The sequence below is a fragment of the Lathamus discolor genome, chromosome 5, assembly GCF_037157495.1.
Source record: "Lathamus discolor isolate bLatDis1 chromosome 5, bLatDis1.hap1, whole genome shotgun sequence".
In the NCBI taxonomy this organism is placed as follows: Eukaryota; Metazoa; Chordata; class Aves; order Psittaciformes; family Psittacidae; genus Lathamus; species Lathamus discolor.
In genome coordinates this window covers 1243319-1260959 of record NC_088888.1, presented here as the reverse complement: position 1 = coordinate 1260959, position 17641 = coordinate 1243319, and the positions used below count along the sequence as shown (strand labels likewise).

At 44.8% G+C, this 17641-nt stretch overlaps 1 protein-coding gene and 1 long non-coding RNA gene across 2 annotated transcripts in view; one reads left to right on the top strand and one right to left on the bottom strand.

The window, feature by feature from the left end:
• Positions 1–258: 258 nt before the first annotated feature.
• Positions 259–15664, bottom strand: UTP25 (UTP25 small subunit processome component). The gene is made up of 12 exons (XM_065679308.1): positions 15194–15664; positions 14155–14194; positions 12741–12993; positions 11807–12013; positions 9603–9691; positions 7840–8250; positions 6964–7183; positions 4347–4549; positions 3171–3353; positions 2040–2152; positions 1387–1632; positions 259–615 (listed from the first exon to the last, which is right to left on the bottom strand). Exons 1-12 carry the CDS (start codon positions 15292–15294, stop codon positions 369–371), a joined length of 2313 nt encoding a protein of 770 aa, XP_065535380.1. The 5' UTR covers positions 15295–15664; the 3' UTR covers positions 259–368.
• The window catches only part of LOC136014552 (uncharacterized), a 15286-nt gene continuing 12936 nt past the window's right edge, over positions 15292–17641 (top strand). Inside the window, exon 1 of the long non-coding RNA XR_010612768.1 lies at positions 15292–17100. This is a non-coding gene — a long non-coding RNA (uncharacterized LOC136014552). The remainder of the gene's footprint in view (positions 17101–17641) is intronic.

The window sequence follows — 17641 nt, the reverse complement described above, 5'->3', positions numbered from 1 at the left end:
CACATTTCTTCCCCTAGATTAAAGGAAGAAGTTGTTTTTGATATAAGAAGACAAGTTTGCTACACCTGAAAATAGAGTGATTCTTAAATTAAAACTTATTTATCACAGCATCAATCTTGGTTGACCAGGGAGTTTTTCAATATACAGGAAGAACAGATTTGCACTGACCTTGTTTCTATACAGAAGATAACCCCCAAACCCTGCTGTCTGGAATGACATCCTCTGTTGTTAGAGGACTGAAACACAAAATGCTATATGAACAATTTCAACAGAATATTTAATAAAAGGGAGAAAGAAGTTTAACACTTTCTTAAAAAGCACCATCAGCAAGTGCATAAAGAGTAGAATGCAGGTCCATTCTATGTCACTTATTCACTTTCTCCTGTAACAAAGAGGTGCACATTCTTCTTGGACTGTAGCATTTGAGCTGCGCGCTCTATGCCAACCACTGCAGCCAATTTCTGAGCGTCATACTTGGAGTAGAGCACAGTACAGGTCCAAGTGGCATCCACTCCATTGTCTGTGGCCTTCATCATATTGCAAATCTCACTGTAGAAGTGGGAGTATGTTGGTAACTCATAGAAAATGAGGTTCCTGATGCCTTTTATTGTGTACCTGTAGTAGGAAAACAAAACCCAAAAGTCATTTTACTACTAATTTTTACAAAATGTGCATGCTGAACATCAGTCCTGCATCAGTTCTTCCATCAACTTCAGTGCACAGCAGCTGTAGCTCAACTCCACAAACCCGGTGTAGGCTAAACTTAACATAAAGGTGGCATTTGAGGGGGGGATATCTAATACTGCCAGCACAGTGACTTCCTTCAGAGTACAGACCACCACCAATTTCTGCAGATTTCAGCCTCTTTAACTTGGATTTTAAGACACAGAAGCTTGATCAGACCAAGCTTCATGAAACGTTTTCTGCTGATAGAAAAAGAAACGTTCCATTAGGAACTTCTAACCAGCCCCAGTCAGGATGTAGCAAATTTTCCAGGTGGCCTCAGCTTGCAGTACTGCATTATCAAATCCATGACACATCCTCTTCCAGAATCTTATGTAATTATTGTGGCACAGACGAACACAAACAAAAGGCACAACGAATCCCATTTTGCAGGCTATATGATCCTGGCCTGACATCAGTGGAACTTGGCAGCACTTACCTTCATGAATAAAGCCCTGTGCATACCAAAGTATTAGAGTCTTTGCAAAGGACTGCTGACAACATGAATAGACTTTCAACCGAAAAGCTCTTAACTTCAGTCAAAGAAGTCCTCAGAGATTATTATATATGAATCCACCAGATTCATAAAGCAATATAGCCCATCTACGATTAAGGTCAGACTCTACATCCAAAACTCGGAGGAAAACTTGATCCACAATTCACCTTTTGTAGAAGTGGAAGCGCTCAGTGAACAGTAAGAACTGCTTCTCTCCCTTGAGGAAGAAGCGCCTCGCTCTGCAGACACCAGCCTTTTTGGTGTATTCACAAATGTGAGTAAAATTCAGCTCCTCTTTCTTGAAGTAGTTTCGAAGACGGACGTAGTCAAAATACGATGGGACGTAGATGAGAGTGTGTGACATGATGGCATCGCGGTACTCAGGCAACACCTTGTCGATGAAGAACTGGAACCTCAGATAACAAAACAAGCAAGTTATAATCACAGTTAACATTTAGCTTTCCAATACTGATACGACCTCAAACAGGAATATCATCAGATAACAGACTATAGGAGATCTTGCTGCCTTTAACTTCACGGGATTCCTACACATGTAGAAGATAAAGGCAAAGGCTTTATCAGTACTACACAGTTATGGTAGAGCCTGGTATTCATTTCCTAGGCGCTATTCTCCAGTGCTTTTGGCAAGGAGAAGATCAGTCTTCCCTCCCCCTGTGCACGACCTTGCCTGCATCTGAACACTAATGAAGGCATACTTCTATGCTGCAATCACACTGTGCCCTGCAGGAAACAGGATGCTCAACTAAATCTGAAATTGCAGTCATTAGGGCACAGCAACATAGTCTGGAACACAGAGTACCTTGTATCTATGACAGAAGTTAAACTTTCAGCTTCTAGCCTCCGAAAAACATGAGGAAGCTGGACCACAACATGGCTAATGGAGCCGCTGAGCGGTACATTGCGGACGGACACCTGTGGATAGGAAGCAGGATGGATGTTTAGGGAAGCAGCATTTCAAAGGCAGCCATGCTCTAACCAGCTTTCTGCTCGTCACTCTTGTCTGCAGCAGTGCACAGGCTGTTCTTAAGAGAGCTCCAGTAAAAAACTGCGTTCCATATAGAATCACAGAATGGTTTGGGTTGGAAAGGACCTTAAGATCATCCAGTTCCATCCCCATGCCACAGGCAGGGACACCTTCCACTAGAGCAGCTTGCTCCAAGCCCCTGTGACCAACCTGGCCTTGAGCACTGCCAGGGATGGGGCAGCCACAGCTTCTCTGGGCACCCTGTGCCAGCGCCTCAGCACCCTCACAGGGAACAGCTTCTGCCTTAGATCTAACCTGAACTTGCCCTGTTTCAGTCTGAACCCATCACCCCTTGTCCTGTCGCTGCAGTCCCTGATGAAGAGTCCCTCTCCAGCATCCTTGTAGCCCCCTTCAGACACTGGAAGGCTGCTATACACAAACCAGATATACACATACCAGATCTGTTAAATATACAGGACCACCACTTCTGCCCTGACTTCCATATATTTGAGATGGACAATGAAGGGTCTTACTTTGTTTGTTTCTTTCAAAGTAATAATGTTCTGTGCTTCTTATACAACAGCAGAAAAGAAAAAGGAAGTAGGCAAACGCTCCATTGCACAGAAAAGAAATCAAATAAATAAATAAACCCAGATAACTGGTGTGTGCCAAATTAAGAATAAAACAGAATCTGATTTCTGGCATGAAATCTACCGATGAAATAAGAAAGGATCAAGTCAGTATCCCTGGAAGAGTATTCTTCATGCTTTTGCCCCAGCATTAGGAATTGTTGTGCAGAATCATAGAGATTCAGACAGAACTGCTTGGGTAACAGAAACGATTGGCACATAGACAGTCTTTCTGCAACTGAGTTACGGAATTTTTCCCTGCGCTGGGTTTTGCGTTCCTCTCCCCTCCCTTAGGCCAGCATTTAAAAGGAAGCATTCAGCTCCCCTGGGCACTCACCTGCCCCATGTAATTGAAGCAGTGTTTGTTGAAGACAGAGTTAACCTGGGGGTCCTGCAGGGCGCTGAACAGCAGCGTCTGGCGGTAGTACCTGCACCAGTTATTGAGATTCAGCATCCGCACTCGGGAGAAGTCTACCCCGTGGGAATCCAGAGGCAGCAGGTTCATGTGCTTCATCAGGTGCTGCGCAGAGATGGAAACACAGCTACCGACTGACAGCCTCACAACCAGCCTGCAAGAGCCTCAACAGCAGTGAGAAAGTGGGCAGAGAACACAGAATATATAAACCAGTGGTGATCTCCCAAGACATGGCTGAATGGAACTGACTGACCACAGCAAGAATAAATGACTTGATCTCCCACCACAAAACTGAAAGTCACCATCTCTTTAGTCATCAGTAACAGTGATTTTTGCTCCCAGTCTTCTCCCATGGTACAAGGATAATGGATTTACTTTTGGTATTAAAGCCAATGGGCCCAAAGTTTCTGAGATAAAAGAACACCAAATGCAATTCCCATCACATTCAGGGAGAGTTTGGGTGCAAGTGAAGGAATTCTCACTGAGTGATGCCTCAGACTGGCATTGCTGCTGCTGCAGGGAAGGCAGTTGCACCCAAAAGAAAAAAACTCAACAAACCAGAAACAAACCAACAGGCAACAGGCTCCAGGATTCATCCCTTGGGTATTGTGTAGGCTCATGCGCCCTTCACGGGACATCTCCACACTGTTTAACTTTGGACATAACTAGTGCTTAGTATCTCTGTGGTGAGTGGAGACAAGCCCCAGCTTCTACTGCTTTTTGGAAGAACCTGGATGAGGATGTACAGCTTCCTCACACTGAGGCACTGGGCATATTTTCTCCCAGATGTGATTAAATGAATCATCATTATATTGTTCTGCAAGATAATTAAACCTATCAAAAAATAGTCTCAGATGAAATATGCCACTAAAGCACCAAACACTAAGATTTCTAGAGAACAGGTGCTGAATGCTGCCAAAATCTGTAGAAAGAATATACTTAGTATAAGGCAAATACCACGGTGGAGGGAGGAAAAAGAACAAGCATCCACGTCTAGCATCAAGTCAGTAAATATAGCAACACTGCTCACTGCCAAAACTAAGTTCTATCAGACTAACAAGACACAGTGCAACACTGAAATCCATACGGACAACGCACCAGAACATGTTCCCAATTCTGCATCAGGTAAATATCTGCTTGATCGATTATGAGAATTTCTATTGATGACAGAAAATCAAAATCTCTCTTCTTCTCCCCCTCTGCTCCAATGACAGTCCTCATTCCCAGGGGAGAGGCGATGATGATATCCGAGGAGTAGAAGGGTGCATACAGCCTCATGCTCTTTTGGAGAATCGCAACCCCTGTCCAACGACAACCAACAGCAGTTTCTTAGTTAAGGTCAATCATCAACCATATTCTTCCAGCAGGTTCTAATTGCAACTCCCTACACTCCCTCTCCCTTAACCCACTAATGATTAGGGCTGGACAAAGCCGATCTATTCCAAACTCTTCTTTGCCTAAAAGATGCTTACCCACCCCACGCCCAAACTAACAAGCATCTGGCAGATTTTCAGGGAGTTCAGCAACCTCTTTCAGTAGCACTTTTTTTTCCCCAGATTTTTCATGGCCTGGATATTTTTTATCTGAAACACATTTTTTTGGTGATTTTCTGCTACAAAGGGAAATGAAGGGGTTAAGAAAGTTAAGAAAAAAGAAGGATACAAAAGGGCATAAATGATTAACTACTCCTTTCTCCCTAAATCCTAAACTTTGGTGTCTGCCATTAGGTACTAGAGTAACTGCTACCTTTGTCATGAAAGATTCAGTGTGGATCTCTTGACTATAAACTGTCTTTATCCACAAGGCCACAAGAGTGGCTACTAAAACTCAAAGGAAAAGGTTCTTCATGTTATGACAACTGAAAGCATAAGCTGGAGCACCTCCATACACAGGCTGAGAACACTGGGGCTGTCCAGCCTGGAGAAGAGAAGCTGCATGGAGACCTCGGAGCAGCTTCCAGTGTCTGAAGGGGGCTACAAGGATGCTGGAGAGGGGCTCTTCATCAGGGACTGCAGCGACAGGACAAGGGGTGATGGGTTCAGACTGAAACAGGGCAAGTTCAGGTTAGATCTAAGGCAGAAGCTCTTCCCTGTGAGGGTGCTGAGGCGCTGGCACAGGGTGCCCAGAGAAGCTGTGGCTGCCCCATCCCTGGCAGTGCTCAAGGCCAGGTTGGACACAGGGGCTTGGAGCAACCTGCTCTAGTGGGAGGTGTCCCTGCCCGTGGCAGGGGTTTGGAACTGGATGATCTTAGAGTCTTTTCCAACCTAAACCAGTCTGGGATTCTGCAATTCCCTTACACTGCTTTTCACACCCCACGTTGCGGTGCACATGCCAAAGTACCTTATGCATCATCTCTGATGTTAAAGAAAGGAAAAGGAAAGGAATCAAAGGAGTTTTTTTCCTGTGTTATAACTGTATGGCAACACCGCTAGGACCCAGTTTTCTGATTTAAAAATCCAGGTAGTCTGGCCCATATTCAAACCACCCACTACAGTCTGCCCAAGAAAGGTGTCAAAGGTGTCACTTCAACTTCTCTCCCTTTGTGAAGCCAACTACCATGGGCACAGGTGGAGGCTGTCACACAGACAGCAACAGGGACCTCTCCTGTGATCTATTTTAACCCAATGATAAAAATGGTCCAAAAAAATCCAAAAATTGGTTGAATTTCCAGAGAAATCTCACTTCTCACAGTTTAACAACAGCAAGTCTTTTCCTTCTGATTAAAAATGTGAAAGGGTGGTTTCGGTAAAGCCTAACAAATGTGTTTTAAATGAGATCTTTGTGCAGAAGTAACAGGGTGTGAGGCACAGTAAGAATAATTATTCTGCTTCTATGATTTGCTTCTGCAAGTAACAGCACTGAAAGGCTCTTCAAGCATTTCTTCACACCTAGGAAGTGGATCAAGCAGGCTGTGGTATGAGAGAGGGCTGAAAGGAAAATTATTATGCGACTGAAAGTCAGATGCTCTCAGACAGAGAGATACTCACTGGGGGAAGGAAGAAAGACTGAATGGGACCTGCTGCCATCTTCCACTCTATCATGGAATTTCTTGGGATGTCAATTTATCTCTCAAGAAACAGCAATTTCAAAAGCCTCTGATCTGCCAAGTTAGAAAAACTGCCTACTCACCATGGCAGCTCCAGGAAGCAAGCACTAGCTGATCCTCCACATGCTGAGTTACTCCAACAGCATGAGATTATAATATTATGAAATAGCCTCAAAGTTGCTGCTTGCCCAACAGCCTTGTTGGCTACTCCTCTGCCTTCATGAAAACCATGGGCAGCACAGTAGAAAACCGCTTTCCTCAATACTGAGCTTTATTTTCGTTCTAATCATTATCCATTATAAGAAACGCTGTGAACTGGATGATTAAACCCCAAAGTTTTGTTGGTTTCTTTTCCTGATATGGAAGACTTTGCAGCATAATCAAGGTTATACTCTTTAAAATGTAGTGTGGGCAATCTTGATACAATCAAGCAATGATTGCATTTTAAGCAATACTGAACTTGATGTGAAAATCATTATTTTTGGAGTTCCACTTCATTTTTAAGTTTAGATTTTCAGAAACATCCAAGTTGCCAGTGCAAAACCAGCATGAACACCACAGAGCCTCCAGCCTTAACAGAATGCCCAGCCCTGAGCTAGACGTTTAGGTAGAACTTGTTAATTCTCAGTTCTTTAGAAGGTAAAAATCATCTGCTGAATACATCATTACCAATTCTGAAGTGGTCATCAATGTTGCCAGCAAAGACAGCTTCGTAATCTTCCGGTCTTTTCAGGTTGGGGGGCTTCTCTTCCGGGTCGGAGCCAAACTCCCCTTTGAAGCGCTTTTTATTACTTACGTCTATTTTTCTTTTGTCATTCACTTCAAGCAGACTGATGAAAATATGCACAATTCTCAAAGCACACTCCCTGAAGGGCACTATCATCAGTACCTGTGTAGATCAACAGTTACAATAGAATAACCCATAAAATATACACTCACAGTTAACCTTGAGATAAGTAACGGTTTTGACCCACATCTGCCCCTCTGGGGCACCCCAGCAGTCAAAACAGAACAACTCTGACATGCAGTAAGGAGGAAGCATGCTCTGGGACACAGTGTGCTCAAGAACAGGTACTGGTCAGCAGCAATATTTGGTTCCCCATCTCACACCCAGGGTACTATTACAGCAGAACTGAAAACAAAGCACGTTCTCCTGCTCTCCCTAACCCCCAAACAAGTAACAGCTTCCACCATACACAGCCACAATCAGTGGCTGTCTCCTAGATGGGTGGCAAGAGTCTCTGCACAGCACTCTGAAATGTAAGTATCTAACTGGGGAGTCAACACCACAACCCAACCGGTTCGACAGGTAGCTGGTGCCACCAGTGACAAGCTAGCTGCTATTGAATCCAGCCGGTTACCAAATACAGGATGCTGTGAACCCAGGGAGCAGTGGTTTAAGGCCCACTCCACCAACTATGACAGGCAGCCTTGACAATGGGACTGGGATTCTCTGAGGTCTCCCATGTACAGAAAGATCCTTCCACACACGGAAGTGCCTAAGGACACGGGGCACGGGGAATCACATTCATGAAGCTCTCTTACCTTAGGTCTAGTGAGCCCTTGATCTCTGTGGTCATCATTGTCAGTCCCTGGCTTTTGGTTTCTTTTTTTGGCATTGTTGCTGAGCACCTGGGAATTTGCCTTCAGGACATGGTTCAAGGCATGCAAGCAGTAAGCATGCCGGATTTCTTCTCCATTGGTTAAAGCATTTCTTTCTGGATAGAACAAGTCCCGGTATGTGTTCATGATACAGAAGAGCTCTCTTTGTAATGGGGTAAAAAAGGCATCACTTGGTTTATTCACTGAGGACAGAAATTGTTTATTCACTTTTGGCCAAGTGGATTCTAAAGGCTTGTGAAGATAAAGCTGCTTCACATCAACTTCTTTGTCTGCTTTCAAAGGTCTGGGTTTCTCCAAAGTGGAAGAAAACGTCACTTGGCCCAGCCTTGGCCACTGAAAAAAAACCACAAGCAAACAAAACCAAAGCAGTCAGATGTACCAAACTCCTGCGCTCACAGCACCACAGCTGGCACCTTCATCAAGTTCATGACCTCTGAGAAATTATCTTTCCACAATACAAATCAAAACCTTTTTTTTCAATATGCAATCTCTTTTCAAGCCTGCCAGGGTAAATAACCATACACTTGAGCTCAGCAGATCTGCATGTATTTTGCAGTGATGTGTCTATAACCGTCCTCATTTTAAAGGTGAGAAAACTGAGGAAGCGGAAGGATAACATTTCTGCCTAACCCATCCAGCACATCAGCAGCACACACGAGGGAGAAGATGAGAGTCTGACCACATTTACAGATGAGCCACACTGAGCTATGTAATTTGTTTAGAGATGAGAACAGAACCCCATTAGGGAATAAATCCAGAAGTCGTGATTCAGTTGCTACATGCAATCTGAGTCTGTCTGATTTTGAGGACAAAACTATCAGTATAGTGGGGAAAATTAAACTTTAAGCCTTCTGCCATGCAAGTTGTCCCTACCTATCTCTGTAACATAGCTACACCAAGTTAGGCAAAGATATATCACACATTGCTTCAGGTGGCACTGGTATTTTTGGCCTCCATATTCCAAAAAGGAAAGAAAAAAAAAAAGAGTTAAACAAATCACAGCTTTCTCTCTGACTGACTAACCATTGGATAACTTCCAGGGAATGTCACCCAGCATATGGCTGACCAGAATGCAAGGCAACTCTCCAAAACAAAATCAGATGTGAAAAAGTTTGGAAGCAAAGGTTTGTCTAAAAATGAGTAGTTTGAAAACCAATATTCTCTCTCAAGCAATGAGGTCCTTTTCTGATACTAATTTTGTTAATACTGGAAATAATGGGTGAAGTAAAGTGTTAAATTGCTCTTTATGGGCTTGTCAGTGCATATGGATATACAGTCATCTCAAAGAATATGGAAGCGCACCACAGGTACTTATAAGACTAGATGGTCTCCTCACACGTTCAGTTACAGAGCACAACCTGGCAGTGTTCAGTTAACACTCAGAAACCAGTCCTGTCCTCCCTGGAGTCAAGAGCACTAAAACTGTGGGTTTGAGACCACAGCTCAAACTCTAAAGCGATGTTTCTCAGATCTGTTGCCTTATGCCTACATAACAGCAGATTTCAGATTTCAACTCTTGCCCAGCACTAAATGAAGAAGAGAACACTTCAGCAACAACACAGTGACAAAATCTTGACAATTACAATGCCAACAGCTAATAATAAAAATTATGAATTAACTTGTACAAAAAAGAACTATTTTAATCCCGGATTTAGGAGCTCTGGATGGGTACAGAACACTGTTACCTGGCTTTGACTTGACGTTTTAGGAAGCGTAGACATATTTTCTACATCTTTTTCTTCGAGTTCTTTGTCCATGTGCTGTTTAAATGGATCTATTTATAACAACAACAGAAAAATGTCCTGAGAACCATGCAGCTAATACTAGAAGCAAGTTTCAGAATCAATTTGCAAATGAGACAGTTTCCATGCTGGCCAGCACCACAGTTTAAACTAGTTATTTCGAAGCACTTGGAGATGAGCGAAAGGATGTCAAAGTCTCCTTACAAGAACAGAGAGAACAGATTTGACAGATTGCTTAAAAGAAAAAAAAAAAAAAAAAGCAGCACTTATGGAAGTACTAGAACTTTCAATCACAAAACAAATGTTGGACAGGAAAGCAATATATAGCAGAAAACATTGTGGCAATTTTCTGCCTTAAGCTCTAACACATCCTTCCCTTGCAGGTGAAATAGGCTATCAACAGTAAAGACTTCAGGTGAACTCATTGCCCTTCTTAGTTTATAAGCACTTCTGCCCAGGGCTTTGCATCTTTGGCCAGTGATATGAGTACAGTGTGTGATAAAGCATGGAAAGATTAAGCGGATTTTGGGAAGGGAGACAAAAAATGCCAGAAGTGAGCAAAAGTCTGAATTATCTCATCAGCATTTCTTTCTGGAAAGGAAGGGCAGGGAAGTATAAAATCATGCTGTATTCAAAGATATTGGCATGCACAAAGTCACATGCAAAGCTTATTTTGAAACCCAAGCCCTGTATACTGCTTGCAGCACAACAGCACTCACTGCATAAAGCAAACCAACTAGAGAACACTAGTGCTTGCCAACAGATCAATAGCCCACATGCAAGTTACCCAGGCCAAAGTCAAGACAGTTGCTCATCATGACACTGTTAGGAAAGTCTTCCCAGCAACACAAATGAGCAGGGTATCATTTAATTGTAATACAGGCTCTCCCTTCAGTTGACTTTAACAGATTTCAGCATTTGTCAGATAAAGTACTGAGAACAGAGTGAAGCATTTATAGGAATTCTAGTGACCTCAGGACCAGAGGAGAAATTTGTCCCCTTTCTGCTATGTTACATGACTCATTTTCTGTAATGAATTATAAAGCCACCTCCAAGCTGCAGGAACCCACTGAAAAGTAGTGCATCATTTATAGGTTGAACAAAGCTGTTAGGATACTTAGCATGCAGTTGGAGAGCTACAGTTCTCATTAAAATGCAATGCCAACAGCCTAAGTAATATTCTCATGGTAACAAGAACGAGCTGTTTTTTCTATCACATGGCCCTTTGATGCTTCCACACATTTCATGTATCAGCTAGGCTGCCTCCCAGATCCAATGGCAGCTGCTGCTCCAAGATGACAAGCCAGCATCACTAGGGATGCTACAACACATATTTCTCTCTCTCAAACTATGCCAGCTGATATTAAAGCCAGAGAGCATGAAATACGAAGAGAAGCTCTGCAGGTGCCAACATGCAGTGTATCCCTGAACGATCACACACATGTACACAAGGGTGTTTGTATCATACACGGTGGGATGGCTCCAGCACTGGAGCTCTGGTTGTACCCATCAGCACACTGTAGCACTGAGGTTCTGGGCTATGCCTTTAGAAGGTACCACATAGGCTCCACTGATGCCTTATGCCTTCCTGATTCTGGTGCAGTTGGACTCCTCTGTATCACCTTAAAACCTGACAGAGAGCCTAAGCATTTGTCTCAATTACTATGGCTGCCCCAAGCTTCTCAAAACTCACCTCTGCATCCAGTGAGTTGTGAAGGATGCCCTCACAGGTCAGCTTTGTGATTATCTCCTGTGCTCTCTGTGCCAAGAATATCTCCCAAAGTCAAATGCAAACTTGCAGGGCCCTTCATATTACACTAGCTTTTTATACTACTATTAAAGCAACAGAACACATCAACACCCTCCATGCACATTTCTAGCTCCTGATACTTCAAGCTTTATTTATCATAACAGAAACTACACAAAAATCCCGTTCCACAGGGGCTGCAGAAACAAATGGTTCAGCTACACATCTGCATTAGCGTCAAGCATTCCCTATGGAATCAGCTCACACGTGGGCACAATGAATAATGTAGCAGAAAAAATCAGAAGCTATATAGCATATCATTAGGCATCTGATAATTTACACATGTTTACAGATCCTCCTCTAGAGGCAGATCACTAAAGACAAACATACTGTGTTTTACCTTCTGAACAAGCTTGTGAAGAGCTGCCATCTCTCTTATCTGCATTGCAATCTCCACTCTCCTCTTCCATGAAATTGGTTTCCAAGCTAAATTCAGATTCATGTTTCACATCAGTAAACTCCTCAACTACTCCATGACCAGGGTCACAAGAGGTATCTATGCCATCAGCCTGCTGCTGACTCAGCATCTGCTCTGCTGTGTCTGTAGCTGTGAAGGGTTAGAGAGAGAAATGGGTTATATCCTCCTGGAAAAGTTACTGTGTGTAGCTAACCTCTTTCTGGCTAGGTTATTCCTTTTTCTTCAAATGCTCTATCCAAAGAAATAAAAGCAGGCTTTTGACTAGCATACCAAATGTTACATAATACACAATGTGTTTCTCCAGAGAAAATGAGAGACAGAACCTACTTAGGGAATATAAGTTTCAGTTTCCAAAGACCTCTAATAACTGAAAATAATAAAAAGTTGTCTCCCCTCTCCTAGAATTTCTTAGTAGTTTTTATGAATAAAGATGCCTCATCATAAAGAAGGAGGTTTCCTTCCAATTTCCATGTTTCTTCCTCTGCTATGAGGCAAACCTTTCCCTCCTCTCGGTGGCAGCAGCCAAGGCAGATGCTGTGTGAGAGAACAGCTTGCATCTCCCCTGAGTGGGTGAGAACCCCTGGTGTGCTGCTCTATGTGGATTTCCTCTCTGCTGCCGCCCAAACAACATCTGAGGAAGCAGCAGCAGGCTGTCAGCTGGGAAATAAGCACAGCTACCCTCTCCCTGCTGAATCCTTCAGCAGCCACACAGAGGCAATGGAGTAGCAGCAGCTCCACGCCAGAAGAGTGCCCAGCCAACAAGCCAGTCTACACCAGGATCCTGGCTAAAAACATACGTTATTCAAACTTCCTAACTGCAAGAACATTTACCAAAGCATGGGAAAAGACAAACTACCTTCTTCCTGCTCTGGCACATCATTCTGATCTTCTCCATCTCTAGCTGCTTCTCTGGTCTCCAGGGACCCTTTGCTGTCCATTTCTGTCTCACTTTCCTCAGCTTCTGATTCACTTTCATCTTCCTCCTCCTCCTCCTCACTCTCAGACTCAGGAGAGGTCTTCAGGGTAGCCAGGAGCTTATGATATACAGAGACCTGTTCCACTTCAGTCTCCGAATCACTTTCCGCACTCGATTTATCAGAATTGTCAGACTGGAAGGGAAAACACCAGTGTAGCAGCAACACTCCATTAGCCACAAGGCAAATACCCTCGCTTCTAGTTCCAGTGTTATGTTTTCCCTCTCCCATCCCTCCCTTATGCAGATGGAATTTTTCAAAAATCACTATTTTATGCAAATAGTTATGCTGGACACCTCCATTTGGATTTTGAAAGCATCTTTGCAGACCTAGGCTGAAGTGCCTTGCTCTGCACTGATTTAAGAGCATCATAAAAATGTGGTTCTTTCAGTCTCATCTGAGCAAGTACATTCGATCTCCACTGATAAGGCATTTACTGAATTGGCCCTGGGTTTTCCTAAGAAAACCACATGCAGAACAAAACCAGGGCACACATACTAGGGACAGAGTGCACCAAAAATGCTTCCGGTTTTTAAGGAGGTGACACGGCTGTTGGTTGACAACAGTTCACTGTGAGTCAGTCAGGTCTGGCTCAGCTGTAAAGCTCTAACCTTCAAAAAACCAGTTCTTTCCTGGGCCAGTTCTGTCCTGGGCTAGCACAAGCCAACAAGTACACCAGGTTATAGGCAGAATTAAAGTAAAACCAGGAGTACAAGCACAGCACCATTTACTCCATTCTTAATTCCTTTCAGCCCCAAAAGGCAAAACCAGTAGATAAAGATATTGATGCACAAAATTGCTAAGGGAAACAAATGAACCAGAATAAGTAATTTTTCCACACTGAAACTTTGAAGTCTTTTAATAAACTGAAGATAAAGGGGGTTACCAAACCCTGAAAAAAAAGTACTGGCAATCTGAGGAAGAGGAAAGAGCACATTTCTTTGTTCAATAATGAATGAAACATCTCCTAACCCAGGCAACACTAAAGGTACTAATATAATTAAAACAACTTACAGAACAATTTACTTTCCACTGTGACTAAGCAAAATTCCCAAGAACAGCTGTGATATTTCCTGCCGCTTCTGCCCTCTCATGGTATTAGTTTTGCGTCTACAGACGCTACAGAGAACAATTCAGAGCCACACAAAAAAGACATTCAGTTTTTACTCCTGAACAGAGGTTTTCTAAAGGGAACAACTTAATCAGCTTGCTTAGCTTGGTAAGATAAAATGCCAAGTGTTTCACTTCACTGGACAACACAAAGACTGAAGTAAGGAAGATATAAAAATCAATTACCAGTTCACAGACTTGAGTTGCTTCTGGTCTTCCAGGCACCCTGAAAAGAAAATACTGAAATACCTTACTCTGTCAACGATGTTATACACAGGATGAACGAGATGAGAGGGAGAAGGAATCCATGCACTACACAAGTCTTAGAAAACATAAAAGAAAGTATAAAATCAAAGCATCACACAATTAAGAAAACAGACTTGGCACTTATACTGGGAGGTTACCCTCTGAGGTGACACTACACTCTACATGAAGCCTAAGTGCTCAGGCATTATAACTGATCAAGAAGTGAAATGTTTCAAAGCAGAATCTGATGTTAATCGGAAGATGAGACATTAAAAGGAATCTAAGGAATCTAACTACAAAGGCAGTTCATACAACAAAGTTAAGCATAGCAAGAGCCTGTCTCTAGCTCTTAACTATTGATCTGTGAAGTGGGAAAACAGACACAAGCCACGGGGAAAACAGCATTAGTTAACCAGTGTGGGGACTGTGATTCTGCAGATAAGACACTATGAGCTGGGCCTGAACTAACCTCAACTCTTTCTTTAGCACTATTTCCCTACTACTAAAGACACGTAATATTAAACTGAACAGGGGACTGGGCAGCATCATCCTCTCAGGCTTTCAGACATTACGGCAGCAGCACATCACACAGTACTTGGAATAAACAGCTCATTCCTCTCAAGTTTACGTGGGGGTCCGTAAGCGTGGTGCCCTTTTTGACAGACAGGCATCCCGCTGAGGCAGATCTTACCACGCGAGCTCTCCACTGCTCTCCTGTCGCGGCCTTTACGAGATCAGAACGGGATGCGGTACAAGAGGGGGAAGGCTGGAGCTCTGGCCAGCCAAAGGACCGCCCCAGGGTGCGAGCAGGAGTGCCGCTTCCCCGGGCAGGCTGCGGGCTGCACAAGAGCACTTCACCACGTTCGCTGCCCAGATTTCACGCCTCCCCTCCTCCCCGCGGGACCGCAGCCGCACCTCTCCTTCTCCCGTCAAGGGAGCGGCCCGGAGCGGCAAGGGAGCCGCGAGCCCCCGCACTCACTTGTCGTGGAAGGGGTGCTCCTCCCCGAACTCCCTCAGGTGCTTCTTCTGCTTCTTGCTCAGCCCGCGCACCAGCTCTCTTCCCCCTCGCCGCTTACCCATGCCGGCCCGCCACCGCGCTTTACGGCAACGCGCGTCGCGCGCCGCTGTCGCGCTGCCGTACGGCACGCCCGGGGCTAAGGCTGGAAAGGGGCTTCGTGGCCGAGCTGCGGGCAGGGGCCGAGCCTCCGCCGGGACCCCGCGCCGCTCTGTGGCGGTTCCGGTGGGGCCGGAGGTGCCCCGGGCTCTGTGGCGGACGAGAGACGAGGGCCGGCGGCACGTCCGCAGCAAAGCGGGGCTGCCGGCCCGCTGCCGCCGCTGCTCGGGGGGGCCGGAGCCAGGGAAGTGCAGGGCAAGGAGAGCAGGTCGGGGTGGCACCAGAGATGGAGAGGAGCCGCCCCTTGTCTCTGCGCTGCATCCGCTGCAGCCGGAGGTCGGCCCCTCAGCACCGCATCCACTGCAGCTGGTCCGTCCTTCGGTATCATATCCTCTGCAGCCGGAGGTCTGTCCCTCTGTATCATACCCACTGCAGCTGGAGGTTTGCCATGGGACGGTATGACCGTGGTGTTTCCCCACCAGTACATTTGGGGTAGGATCAGGCAAGCACTGTTTCTGCTCTGGAAACAGTCATCAAGAGGAAGCCCTGAGTAAATAACATTTAATTCTTGCAGCATTACAGATGAATGTGGTGCTACTTCTGATCTGTACGTACAGAAGCAGCAACAATCTAAATGAATCCAGCCTACCCTGGAGACTGATCCTCTGCATGCAAAGTGGGACACTGCAGTGGTGTACTCTCCTAGATGTTACTTGAGCTACAGCATCTTCCCAAACTGTCCTAGAACCCAGTGTACTCTGCAAAAAGTTGTGTTTTCAGGGAAAACTGCTGCAGTAAGGCTGGAGGAAGAGGAGGAGGAGGGAGAGGCCCAGCAGGAGTTCTTATTGTTCACACTGCTTTAAGCTAAAAGCTCCAATCCAAAGCTCCAAGTGAAATCATACTGAATCCTGCATCTTCCAGCATCTCCCTGGTCACTGCCATACGGGTGAAATTTAATGCTGCTTTAGCATGTGCAAAGATGTACAGTCCCCCAGAAACCACCTGACATTATGCCAAATAAGAAACTAAATTCAAGTCCGTGTCTTTGCTTTTAAGTTCTTTCTCTTCCTGATATCCTTGTGTTCCTGTGTGTCCCAGCACAAACTCCTTTGAGTGCTCGGGAGGCTGAACCATGCTCGCAGGAACAGGCAGGTCGGTGGGTGCATGCGGAGCCCACCTGGTGCTCCTGAAGTCATTCCTGGTGCTCCTAAAGTCATCCCTGCAGCTAGGAGCAGGGAGAGGAGCCATCCCCTGACTGGCACCCACACAGCCCAGGGCTTTACAGCCCTAACAAGCAGTGGGGAAAGGGAAACGCAGCGGGAGCGCTGAACCTGGCTCCCCAGAGGCTCTCTCCACAGCTTCTCCACAGCTCGGGTGTAAATGAAGCCCAATTGCCAAGCACTCCCTCGCCTTCACAGTTTGGAAGCAAGCTGCGAGCAGAACTGTGGCATTTCTGAACAAGTGAAATCCTGTGATGTACCCTGGAGCTTTCAGTTGCTAGCATGGTAATGTAGCACTGACAGTGCTCTGTCTACAGATCTCCTGAGTGCCAGCATCTTTGATTCCAGCAATCATATTGGAAAGAAAACCAAGGCAAAAACCTTGAATTACTTGTGATCTGTTCTGCTGCCCTAATTCTGTCAGCAGCCCCGACTAAACCCTGTCAGCAGCAGTCTGCTGCTGCCACCTGTGTACCTTCAGCACTTGTATCTGTGTGACGTTCCAGACACACATGGGTTATAAAAGCTGCTTCCTTCTCCACTAACCTGAAGGTAAGCGACTCCTCGCTGCTAGCTTACTGCCTTTGTGCTTCTGTCTCCTTTCAGGTAGCAGTGCAGCAGCAATTTTATGCTTTCTTCATCCCTCCCGTTCTACTTTTGCCTTTTCCCTTGTGAGATGCCAGATTTTCATTTTAGTTTCTGGTTTTAGTTAGATAATATATGTACTGGAATAATGCAATAAATGTATTGCTCACCCTCTTTCCTTCTCCACATGCACAATGGAGAGCTAAATTTTAAATCATTTTGCTGTAAGTTACTTAGGCAGTGTAAGTTACACCATGGACTGCAGCATATAGGTTATAAAGTTAAATTTATGTACTACATTTAATTGATGTATTTACCCTGTTTCGTGGCATGTAGTAAAAGAAAGATGCATAACTCAAGATACTGGCTTGAAGCAATGGGAAGAGTAAGAGGGGAGTTAATTTATTCCTTCTTCTCAGCCTACCCTTGCTTCACCTTCTCTGTTGCTTCTTTCTAGACATCACTCCAGGTAACAGCTGGCACTACACAAAGATAACTACTTTGATGT